Genomic DNA, 13,030 nt, shown 5'->3' with positions numbered 1-13,030 from the left:
ATATATATATGTATGTATGTATATATATAGCAGAAGGTGGCCAAGGTCCCACATGCACTTGTCTCTAAGAGGAGCAGTGATGGGGTGAATAGGGTTTAGTTGGGGGAGACTGCCCTTTAAGAACAGGTTTTGTTACTGCCCTCATTTTTTTCAAGCTCAGTAGCTCTGTTAATGTTTTTATTTGGTGATCTGTGTCTTCTGCTCTTTGACTCAGTGAAATTTTGCATGTGTTAAGTTTCTAATCTAAATCAGGCACACTGTTTTTGTAAGGTCCCATTCAGTGACTGATATAGTAGAGTATTGCCAAAGTCATGTGCATATCAAGTTTACTATGTTAGTAGATATCTTCAGTATCATCTTTATGATGCACAAAACTCTTTGTAAAGAACCAGTCTCAGTTTATCCAGTAAGATCACTAGAGTGATTGCAGCCATCCTTGCCCATAATTGATCTTTTCCCATGTTGTTTCTGAATTTTATTTTTCATGGAGTATCCTTTTGTAGTTTCTTAAACTTCTTTCTCTTCAATTCCTTTTCTAATTCATCATGGTTGTTTCATATTGGAGTCCTAGCTGTGAATTGCTATTCATTGCTTCTAGTGTAGTTTCCCATGAAGCAGAAGCTGAGGTAAGATTACTCAGAAAAATGCTGAGACGCATGAGTCTTTGACTTTCTGAAGCAAAACGTTCTACTTTGATCTCACAGTAAAAAAGGAAAACAGTGCAAGTTCATATAACTGCCAAGTTAGAAGGGCCCTTGAAAAATTTGCCAGGACTTTTCCCTTCGTCGTCTATTTAGTACTATATATGAATCACCTCAAAATTAAGTAGTTTACTCTCTTTCTTTAAAAGGAAATCCAGTTCCATTGCCATTTAAGTGGGAAGGTCAAGAGCTTTTAGCATGTAGTAGACATTTAATAGCTGTCGAATGACAAAATTAAAAATGAATTTACACTAAATAAAAGCAAGCTTATTAAATCCGTCTCTATTGGATATTCTGATAACTGAGTTTGAAACATAATTAAGAACCTAAGATGGGTGTCTATTCAATTATTTTGTATCTTTTATATCTTTAAGAAGTTGTGCACTTGAACATTAACTTGAAATTAATGAATAAACTGGACTTGGGTGATTTATTTTTGTTTATCTTAATGCTGCAGAACATTTTATTTATTTTACTCTTAATTAACTCTAAGAATAATTGTAAAACAGGTCTACTTTGTATCTTATATTCTGTCTTTAGTTTTGCTATTAATGGGATTTGGATTACATGGCCGCAGTGTGGGACCTGCGATGTTTCACCTGGTGTTGACAATGAATTCACTTAATCGCTATTAACATTCAGCTGTACTTGGGGTTTTTAATCATAAGATTTGTCAAGCTTCATGTTGTCAAAATATACTTTTTTTCTAATAGTCAACTCAGTACTGTTCAAGTAAGAAATCCTCAAGAAATCGAAAAAGGGTGGAAATTAGGTGGGATATTCTTACTAAAGATTTTTATTTTTATCGTGACAGAAGAGTTATCTCTTCTTTAAAACTTACCAAATTTCACCTCATAAAGAGCTCCTCTATAATGATGACATTTTTCTGGGGTCGCCCAGACTTGGATGAATCTGCATTTTTACACAGCATATTGTGTGTATTCTGTTGGCATGAAAAGCAAGCAGTTGAGGGTATCGCCATGTGTAATTCACACTGTTTTAATAGGAGGAATTTGATTTTTAAAGATTCACTAGAACATAAAATCTTGGCCTTGAAGATTTATTTAATCTCATTTTTAATGAATAGCCTACTATCATTTGTGATGAAATTATATGATTGTACTACTTGATATGATCATATATATATATATATATTTTTAGCATTTTTGAAATCTCCTTTCTTAGCAATATGTCATTGTTTTCAGGATATACCTTCTCAGAAGCTTCACAGGAGGGAAAGCAGTGACAAAGAAGGAAGTTCTCATTCTTTGCACGGTAAAAATCATCAACTTTCATCACCAACTTCTAATTCAAATCAGATTTTAATTTGGATGTTTTATTATTCCTTCTCAAAACAGTTTTGTTCTCTATACATGATGTCTTATGTTGATTTTATAATTGAAAGTAACAAGTATAAGCCACATCTGAGCTCTTGAGCCTTGGATATCAATGTAATTTATTTTGAGACTTGAGTTAAAAAGGCTTTCTAGAATTTGGAGTTATACCTCTCAGTCCTTACCTCTGATGAGGTCATTCTCACATTGTTCATGTATGGGTCATTGTTTGCTGGTAAAATACCAAGAATAAGTGGTGTCAATCTGGCGTTTTATCAGTGACTACATTAAAGCAAATTTTCAGGAAGTGAATGTGATACAGATCTTACCTGACAGAAGGTAGAGGGTGTCAGGCACTTAGAATTTAGAGATGAAAGTGAGAGCAGACTAAGTTAACCAGAAGTGGAGGAAGTACTTCGAGACTGGAGTACACAGAGGAATCAGACCCTCACGTGTTGAGATGTAATTCCTGCCTTATCAGTTCCATCTCTTTGTGCACATTAGAAGGAAGAAAATGGAAAAATTGTTTTATACCCTGATAAGAGAGGCTGCAGTCTACATTGTAGAGCTGAATTCATCAACTACCCGAGTAAAATATTTAATTCGTTACTTATCAATGAACTTGTTGGGTGCTCTTTTGTAGTACCTTATACTGTGTATCCTTTTCTCCCTCCATTTCCCCCTAGATGCTAAAAACCAGATGTGTTGGAATTAGTCCAAAAGCCACAATTAGAGGTGTTTTGATTTCTTCCAAGTCAGAGGATGACTATCTTTTTCTCTTAAAAATGAAGTTAACCCTTTTCTATGTTTATGCTACAGAAATAAGCCAGTCTTTATTCCAGTTCACTGTTTTATTTTTTTAAAAAAGTTGTGGGAGAGCTTTTAGAGCAAGAAATGTACCACCTTCTTAAACTATTCGTTTTTACCTTTTACTTCCAGGCAAAAATGCCATCATTAGAATTTTTCTCTCCTGTTGATTTATTCCAAAATCATATACCAAAGTGAATTATTCTGCATTCCTCCTGGTCTGTCAGTTGTTTGAGCCGAAGACTACACACTGGAAGTGGGGAGAGATACATAGGTCAGGATGAGGAACTCAAGCTGGGAGACCTCACTCTGATTCTTAGATGGAAAAAGGCGTCAGATTTTGACATTTTTGCTTGGCACCAAGACACCACGAAAGCGAAAGCTGTTTGGGGTTCTTTCATTGTTTTCAATCCACAAGTCCTCTGGTTAGTGCAAACTGATTTCATTCATATAACCAGTCCCTTTTCTCTTGTCCTTTTTTCATGTTTCTTAATGGAGTTTTCCTAGAACACTTGCCTTCATTTTTCTCTTTCTCATCTACCAGATACAAGCATTCTATTTCCTGCCAAGCTGATAGATTTCAAAGTATAAGTGTCCTATCTTATGTGAAAGCTTAGGCTTTAAAAATTTTGTTAATGAGGTTGCTGTTACTTTTCTCAGCATTTACTAAGTATCTGACTTATTTTGTTGAACTCTATTGCCCTTGAAGGATTTCTCAGTGCCTTAGCAGTAATTGGAGTAATGAAGACACTGCCACAGATAATTGCCTTTGTTTTCTTGTGACAAAAAGCTTTTTCCACTTCTGCTATATATAGCATGTCCCACTAAAATGAAAACTCAGATAGTGATCACATAAAGAGATTAATGTGTCAACTAGTTGATACGTATTCGGAATTCTATAAAATTTTTTCACAATTAGCTTGGAAGCTCTTTAGCAGTAACTGCATATTGTTTAGGATAAAATGCTAGAACAGATTTTTTTTTTTTTTGAAGCAGTAGTCTAGAAGGAATAAGATCTGGTTTATGCTTAGGTGCCACCAGGGTATACATGTGACCTATGTCATATGAGACATCCTTTAGACTGAAGAAAAGATGTTATCTTCTTAGAAAACAGGATGATTATATGATCAGATATAACGTGGGATATGGAATTACATCTCATTTATTTCCTAAATAAGAAGACCCAAAACATTCCAGTAACAACTTGTCAAGAGCTGTTGTTCGTATTTAATTCTCTTAGATTATGTAGATGAAGTGGACTTTTGGAACAGTTGACTCTGTAAAGAAAAAAATCAAATAGCTTAGAATTCACAAGTAGACACCTAAGAATTGACCACCTGTCAGCAAAACTGACTGCATATTTTCCAGGAGAAATGATAGGACCCATCTAGAGTTCTATTTGATTAGTGGTGGTGGTAGGTAGTAGCACATAGTCCTTGTCCCCAGAAAAGATTGCTTATTTCAGCTTCTGATGTCATGATTGCATCAACAGTATGCCTGGTCATATAGCCCCTATTAAGCATTACACAGAATTGTTTCCAGTAAATCTCTCTAGAGTGTAGCAGCTTCCTTTTTTGATAGTTTTGGACTATAAATTAAAAACAAAAAGCTGAGAAGCTAATATTTGAAGAATGTTTCTAGGTGGTAATAGTGCAATTAAGAGCATGGACTTTGGGAGCAGACCACACCACATTGGTTTGAATTCTGACACCCAGCCTTTCTGGGCCTCAGGTTTCTCATCTCTAAAATAGGGTGATGTATGTACTCCAGAAGGTTATGGAGATTACATGAGTTAATATTTATAAATAGTGCCCGACATGTAAGCACTATATAAGAGTATGTTAAATAACATTAGTTTAGTAGCTGAATTGAACATTTAATTCTGAAGATGTCTGTCTTCAAAACTTAATAAACATTAAATTACTTCTCTGTATACTTCATTTTCATCTTTCTCAATACACAGTAGTTTTTACATGGGTGTAATTCGTTTAGATAATGGGTTTCTAGAACCATATTTAAGGAAAGAGCGTAAGCATTTGTACACTTTTCATTGTGTCCTTTTAAAAAATATCCCCAAACTGATGGATTGCCCTATATAGAACCATTCTTCTACCACTACTTCTCCAATCTAGAGCTTAGTAGACTTAGTAGGAAATTACTTCACATAAATTAAAACTTCATAGAAATATTTAAATGGTGATTAATTCCTGACTATTGGTATTAGCAAACCTGGGGAGCTGTTAGCTGTAATAAGTAATGTGTACACTTAAAGGATGACATATGGTATGTTTAGAGTGTGTCCTACATTTAGCAAAAAAGTTGGGAGCGTTTAATTTCATTTAGGTGTTTCTTATTTGTGTCATGAATCATAAGAATCCCCTGAAGATTCTGGAAGTTCTAGTTCTGGAAACATATACTGTCTTTTAACTTAATTGACTGTTTTTAAAAACATACTTTTAACAAGTATCTTGTGCTTGTTAAGGCAAGATTTACTGAGTTAAGGAATTCAGCTGTCTTCTCTGAGCCCCAGATTTCTCACCAGCAGAATCAAAAGTTTGTCTAGAAGGACAGTTTACTTTCTAACTCACTTCAGTGAGTTTGTGATTCCTATATTCCTAATGATTATGATATTAAAGAAGAACTCCATTATGTGTGATGGAATAAGGGGTGAGGAACTGAGCTTTCTATTTCCCAGAAAAATAAATCAGCAAACTTTAAAAAGTGTTTTAATAAAGAAAAAAAGCTTTCTAATAAAATAGTAAACTTCAAATAATTATTAGTAATTCATTCTTTCTAAATATTGAGAATGAAAGATAATAAAACGCCCAAAACTCTGGTAATACATATTGTCTTCTGTATTGTGTTTGCATATGTACATATACTATTTGAAATATTGCTATTTTAGAAGTAATGGTCTGTAGATTTAGCAGGTTTACTAAAATTTTGAGCAAGTAAAACTTCTCTTTATAGGTTTCATTCTAATTCAGAATAATATTTTTACTTTTGCTAGTTATCTCATCACCTGAACATAATTGGTCATTTTTCCTGTATCTTTGCTTGATAATACCTTTCCCATTTATCACTCTGTGTTTAGCTAGAGAGACATGTCTCACTGCCTATGAGGACACAGTTGTCCAGCAACAAGGAATGTCTTAACAATCAGCAAATGAATATTGATTGTTCTTGACCCAGTGATTTTTTTTTTTAGCTGATAGTAAATAGATCATTTGGGGGCTATTAGCACACTTATCTGTGGATTGTTTTGTCCCCTGTGTCTTCCCCAAGCCTGTCTCAGGGAAATAACAGGTGTTTCTTAGGCTTCACGAAATGATGGCCACTAATTGATATGAGCTGACATTGTTTTGTTTTGTTTTGTTTTGTTTTTTGTTTTTGTTTTTGGTGGGGTGTAGGATGGGGTGGGGAGACAGCCTGTGGGAACAGAAGCAAGGCAGCAGTATGAAGCACCAAAGTCATAATTTTGAGGTTACTTTCTTTTAGATGAATTTAATTCCTTAAGTTTGGGTCGTTCATTAATTAATGGACTTCTGTTAAGCAGGGGATACCTTTAAACACCTTTAAGATGTATAGCTTACTCTATGGCCATGCCACCCTGAACAAGCCCGATCCCGTCTGATCTCGGAAGCTAAGCAGGGTCGGGCCTGGTTAGTACTTGGATGGGAGACCACCTAGGAAGACCAGGTGCTATAGGTATAAAAAATAAAAAATAAGAGATTGTAAACTGTCAAGGTCCTTGCAATCTGTGAGGTCAACCAAAGGTTGACCTAAAAAAATTTTTAAAAATAAAAAATAAGATGTACAGCTTAATTAAAACTGTTTAATGTGTGGCACTATTTTGAATGATACACTTTACAGATCTAATTGTGGTCCATGGTGTTTAATCTATTTTAGAAACTGGATGGCTTCTACAGGGAGCCAGGCCTCTGATATAGACGAGATTTTTGGATTCTTCAATGATGGCGCACCCCCCACCAAAAAGCCCAGGTAAACAGGGGAAGGGAGTCTGAGGAGCATAGTACAGTACCATTAATGGTAGATGACAAACTTGCCCCCTACATCCCAGTTGTTTTCACTAATTAAAATGGACCTTTATATGAAAATTAAATCATTTCTTTTTTGGTTTTAATTTTTATTTTTTTTCAAGGTCACAAATGTATGTAATTTTACAAATCAGTACTTCAGGGTTCATAATGCCTCCCTCCTCAGACACTTTTCATTTTCAACTTTTTTTTATGTTTCTCTAATATTTACATCCATATTTTAAAATGCAGCATGTGTACTGCTATATTTTAGTGTTTTGGTTTTATCTATTTCCAATTATGGAAGATAAAGATTAAGCTTGTTCTCACGGATCCTCCCCCACTTGCTCCCCTAACACATACCATACATACTCCCCACAGCTCCCCAAGTGTGTTTTAGATCACATTTTTTATTAAATCAGTTTTTAATATTTATATTTTATGATAAATAGTACTCACGGATGAGACTAATGTGTTATTACATTTCTTTTTTTGGTCCATTTTTCCCTCCAAGTTATTAAAAATTGTCTCTCTCTCTCTCTCTTTTTTTTTTTGGTTCGCTTTGTTTTTTGTGTACCTATCAATTTATCTTTAAACTCTGTGACAGAAGTCAGCCTCCTAGATGTGCTGACACAGATCACTGATGTACTAGTTACATTTGTTTTATGGATTCTTCCTCTGGACTGTGCTCTGCTCTGGACAAGTTGCTCTCTGGCTGCTACATTGCTGATTTTACTGTTTTCCTTTTCCATCACCCTAAGAATTCCTTTTACGTCTCTCTTGTGTTGGATCTTGTTTCCTGGATTTCCTGTCTTCTTTTTTGGTGTACTCCTTCATTTTGCTGAAGAATGTCACATTAACTTCCTCAGTAAGGATGCATAGGAGAAAAGTTTTTGGAGACATTTGAAAATATCTTTATCATACTCTTACATTTATTTGATGATTTGGTTGAGTATAGGATTTGGGATATGTAGTTGTTCTCCTTAGTGTTATGAAGTCAGTGCTCATTCTCTGCTAATGTCTAAGTGTTCCTGCCAAAATAGCCACTCTCTTCTGATTCTCAGCCCTTTGTATTACATGACCTCTTACTTTTTCTCATTAGAAGGTTGTAAGGATGGTTATTTTATTCCCAGTAACCTGAAATTTCACAGTGATGTATCTTCATATGAATCTAGTTATCGAGTGATCTTTCAAGCTGGCTACTAATAATTTCATTTTAGAGAAATTTTGTTGTTGCTTATCTGAATTTTCGTTACAGTTTTTCTCTATTCTGTCTTTATAGAACTCAGTAGTCAGATGTCGGACTTTCTGGATTAAGTCTCTAATTTTCTTACATTTTTCTATCACTTGCGTTTTTATAATCCTACTTTTTCAGAGATTTTTTTCAGTTTTACTTTCCAACCTTGTGAATTTTTTATTTCAGTTATATTTTTAATTTTCAAGAAATCTTTTTGTTTGCCCATCCCTTTTTTATAGCATCCATTCATGTTTCATAGATACCTTTTTTTAAAAATCTATATGAAGATGTCATTGTTTTCAGTTTTTCTTTCTTTTGTCTCTTGTTTCCTCCAAGTTCCATTCTATCTGGTACTTTGGTTAAACTCTTAGGTTGGGGGCTTTGCCCAAATGTAAGGTGACCCTTATTTGTCTGCTCACATTTAAGAGAAAACCCTGAAAAGCCAATTGGAGAATCTGTGTGCGTAAGGGGCTTGGTTGCTGATGGCCTTCACTGTGGATCTCAAACATGGGACAGGTTGTACATCTGAGGGACTGCCACCTGTCAGCATCTGGGAGTCTTTTCTCTCATGCTGGTCATTTTTGCCAAAGAGGAATCCTCCCATCTCCTGACCGGGTGGGGGATGGGGTTCAAGTATAAGCTTGACTGTGAGTGTGCAGGAGTCTTCTGGGGGAAGGGGCCAGGGGAGAGTCTTATACAGACTTTTACTTAATCCCCCTTCCTGAGCTGCGCACAGTGTTCTCAAATTGAGAATCCTCTGATTCAACCTTTCTGGAAGGCAAGCCTCCAGTCTTAGAGTTCTAACAGCTTAGTATAACCTTGCAGTGAATTTGACTATTTGGGGCCTACCTGCCCCTCCACCTTCTGATGTACCTGAACAGTCCAAAGGTTCTACAGATTACAATTTCTTTTTTCTTTTTTTTCATGCTCTTCCTAGGTAGTCTCCCATCCAAGTACTAACCAGGCCCGACTCTGCTTAGCTTCCGAGATCAGATGAGATCGGGCATATTCAGGGTGGCATGGCTGTAGACTACAATTTCTAAAACTGAGTGGACCTCTGTTGTGTGCTATTATCTTTTCCTGTTCTACTTTATGAATTCTAAATTTCTACTTTATGCCTTCTAAAAAAAAATTAGGGTTTTAGAAAGAACCGGAATGAAACACAACTGTAAATTTTTCCTTTTTAACTGGAAATCTTAAATTAGGTCAAATCTCTAATAATGTATGAGGTAAAAAAATTCAAATAGTACAGCACAATCAAGTGAAAAGTAAAAATCCTTTTTCTCCCCAATCCTCAGATTTAACCACTATTTAATTTTTTTGTGAATCTTAGAAATTTGGGGGTTTACATTTGTTTATGCTTCACTATCTCAATTCCCTTGAACTGAAACTCATTTTTCATTTGCTACTAATATCTATTAGTCTTTTCCTGTAGACTAAACTTTTGAGATTAGGAACTCCATTTTTTTCATAAATATATCACTAATATCTCTTGTAGTATCTGGTACTCGATAAATTTTTCATCTGTGTTGAATGACTGAATGTAGGAATTGAGAGTAGGGAAGGCAATTCTAGAGATGGTTTTCCCAAAGCCAAGTTTCCCAAGGCTAGAAGCACTGTTTGTCCCCGGAGTATGCCAAAATGCTGATCCTGTGTCTCTTCATTTTATGATTTGGACAAAGGGTTGAGAAAGGCAATTTCGGGGGGAAAAACGTGCCATCAGCAAAAATTAAATAATTTCAAACAGATTTTATTATAGTCTCCATAATGAAGTGGGGTGAGGAACCGAAACACAAAATCTTGTGCTCATGCTGTCTCACGTAGGAACTTTGGCACAGAACTCTGTGTTTATCCTGGTAAGAAAGGAACGTTTTTCACTTTCTGTCATATCTGTTGAATATTTTCTTTGTTTTTTTGAGTTTGTGAGGCTCCTGTGTTATTAGAATTCTCTTGGCCACTTTTTGTTTCTTTTTGGTCTGAGGATATCTGGAACAAACCGAAGGCAGACTTGTTCCCATGTTTGACTGTCTCGCTGAGTTTTAGTCATGTTCAACTTTATCTTAATAATCACCAAATTTGGGCTAACTTTTTTTTTTCCCCCCCAGAATGTGAAACACATATTTAGGTCAAAGTTGGGGCATTGGAAAGGTACAAAAATGAGTTTCTTTAACAGGTTTAAGCTGCTAGTTCTATAAACTTAGGAAACAAGTTAAATTTGACATTTTTTTCCAATTAGAGTTGACATTTAACATTATTTCATCTTAGTTTCAGGTGTACAGCAAAATGGTTAGACATTCATATAATTTATGAAGCGATCCCTTGGATTACTCTAGTACCCACCTGGCATCATACATAGCCATTACAATATTATTGACTATATTCCCTATGCTGTACTTTACAGCCCTGTGGCTGTTTTGTAACTACCTGTTTGTACTTCTTAATCCCTTCACCTTTCTCACCCAGCCTTCTAAGCCCCCTCCCATCTAGCAACCACCAGTTTTTCTCTGTATCTGTGAGTCTGTTTCTGTTTTGTTCGGCTTTTTTTGTTGTTGTTCTTTAGATTCCACATGTAAGTGAAATCATATGGTCTTTGTCTTTCTCTGTCCGACTTATTTCACTTAGCATAATACCCTCTAGGTCCATCATGTTGTTGCGAATGGTAAGATTTCATTCTTTCTTTTTCTTTTATAGCTGAGTAATATTCCATTGTATATATCTACCACATTTTTATACAGTCATCTATTTATGAGCTCTTAGGTTGGGCTTACATTTTTTATTGGCCTTTTTTCATCTCCTGTTTGTTTCTTAACAATAGCAATATAATTTGTATGGGGTTTTGTTTTCTCAGGAATTCAAATCAAACATGTTCTTTGAAATTTAATATTGATTTAAAACATAACAGCAAAATTCATCTGAGCTATAATATAATTGGACCTTTTCATAATATTAGTGGGTTTTCTTAAATTGAGAGGACTGGGAAGGAGAGAAATCTAATTTTAAGATTGCTTTTTAGGATTACTGAAATAGGTTTATTACTTTGTTTTTCAGCAAGCATTGGCATGATATTCTGGTCTTTTTGCTTAGGCTGCTTTGGAGAGGTGTCACAAACTGGCATTTGTCATCTTTGCAGCTATAAAAGTTATAGCTGAACACCATGGTTTTAGACAGTCTTTTCATGTGCCTCATATCTGCTGGATGTTCCCCATCCTCTCATTTGTTGGACTTTTTCAGGAAGCTGCTTCCGAGCTTAAAAAGTAAGAAGCCACGGGAACTCGTGCTGGTGATTGGAACAGGCATTAGTGCTGCAGTTGCACCTCAGGTTCCAGCCCTGAAATCCTGGAAGGGGTTAATTCAAGCCTTACTGGATGCTGCCATTGATTTTGATCTTCTAGAAGATGAGGAGAGCAAAAAATTTCAGAAGTGTCTCCATGAGGACAAGAATCTTGTCCATGTTGCCCATGACCTTATCCAGAAACTCTCTCCTGTGAGTATTCTGCCATTTGAAATTTCCTAAAAACATCACATGCACACTGAATGTAATCTTGTAGATTTGCATCACATTTGCCTCTTCCATAAAATATCTGTTTATGGACCTATTTAGGGTAGTTACCTTGACACCATTTCTGTGTGTGTGTGTGTGTGTGTGCGCGCGCGCGCACACACGCACACGCACGCATATGTGTGTGATGATGGTATGTGTGTGTGCGCGCGCGCGCGCGCACACGCACACGCACGCATATGTGTGTGATGATGGCGATGATGATAAGGCCTTTATGTGTACAAAAATGAGACCACTGTTCCACTATAGCTGTATTTTGAATTACTTTTTTCTGTACTCACTGCTATAAAAGCTGTGTTCATTAGCATCCATGCCTTTTAGAGAACCTCAGAAAGATTACAGGTAATTCTTATCATTTTATGGATGAAGCAACACAAGTTTTTAATGTTCCTTTTAAAGTCAATCACTCAAAATATTTATAAGGAATTTTGTCTTGCTTTGTCGAACTGAGTTGGATACCGGTTTCCTAATAGCTAAGGGCTTCTTTGTCTTGTTTTACCTTAAAAATGTCTTAAAAATCAGGATTTACTTAAGAAATTTTTGGAATAATAGAGTAACCAAAGCATGTTCTAAATCTTAATAAGTCAAGTGCACCTTAAAATATATATCTTTAACTCTTATTCCTTAAAAGTTCATTATCAGTATTATTCTCCTCTGCCCTGGCCCTATAGCCTGTAGGAAAGAAGTATCATTAAGAGTTAGCCTAAAAGACAGGTATTTAAAATAAATTTCCTTCCAGTTCATGACTTATTTCAGAAACTCAGGGCCTTTTACTTCCTCTTTTCACTTTCTTGTCCTTAGTTGGGATAAGTTGTTACTAACCTAGAAGAATGTAAAGAACTAATAGGCTTTAAAGAGCTTATGGGACCTCTACCTCATACCATATACAAAATTAACCCAAAATAGATTAAAGTCTTAAATAGGAGAGCTAAAACCATAAAACTCTTAGAAAACAAAGGCTTAAAGCTTCATGACCTTGGATCTAGCAGTGATTTTTAAAACATGACACAAAAAGCACGTGCCACAAAGTAAAAAGTAGGTGAATTGTACTTCACCAAAATTAAAAACTGTTAGGCTGTAAGAAGACTATCAAGAACATGAAAAGACAGCCCCAGAATGGGAGAAAATATTAGCAGTTCATGTATCTGAGAAGGTTGTATCCCGACTGACTATATAAAGAACTGTTACAACTTAACAATAAAAAGGCCAATAATCCAATTTAAAAATAGCAAAGCATTTGCATAGACATTTTTCCAAGAAGATATGCAAATGGCCAATAAACACATGAAAAGATGCTTAACACCATTAGTAATTTGAAAAATGCACATCAAAACCATATGAGATACCATTAGGAT

At 35.5% G+C, this 13,030-nt stretch overlaps 1 protein-coding gene and 1 non-coding gene across 5 annotated transcripts in view; both read left to right on the top strand.

Annotated features, from left to right (window-relative positions):
* Positions 1-13,030, top strand: part of FAM118B (family with sequence similarity 118 member B) — a 45,649-nt gene that overhangs the window by 16,933 nt on the left and 15,686 nt on the right. For all 4 annotated transcript variants that reach the window (XM_006915199.3, XM_006915197.3, XM_015592011.2 and 1 more), the window contains 3 exons: positions 1,907-1,976; positions 6,752-6,844; positions 11,348-11,600. In XM_006915199.3, the coding sequence (XP_006915261.1) occupies positions 6,759-6,844; positions 11,348-11,600 (339 nt within the window). In that variant the 5' untranslated portion in view covers positions 1,907-1,976; positions 6,752-6,758. The remainder of the gene's footprint in view (positions 1-1,906; positions 1,977-6,751; positions 6,845-11,347; positions 11,601-13,030) is intronic.
* Positions 6,435-6,553, top strand: LOC112482524. Its single transcript, XR_003047334.1, has one exon. It is a non-coding gene; the product is annotated as a 5S ribosomal RNA (ribosomal RNA).

The sequence above is a fragment of the Pteropus alecto genome, unplaced genomic scaffold (genome assembly GCF_000325575.1).
Source record: "Pteropus alecto unplaced genomic scaffold, ASM32557v1 scaffold135, whole genome shotgun sequence".
NCBI classification, from domain to species: Eukaryota; Metazoa; Chordata; class Mammalia; order Chiroptera; family Pteropodidae; genus Pteropus; species Pteropus alecto.
The sequence above is the reverse complement of the archived record's forward strand: the minus strand, read 5'-3'. Positions and strand labels throughout refer to the sequence as shown.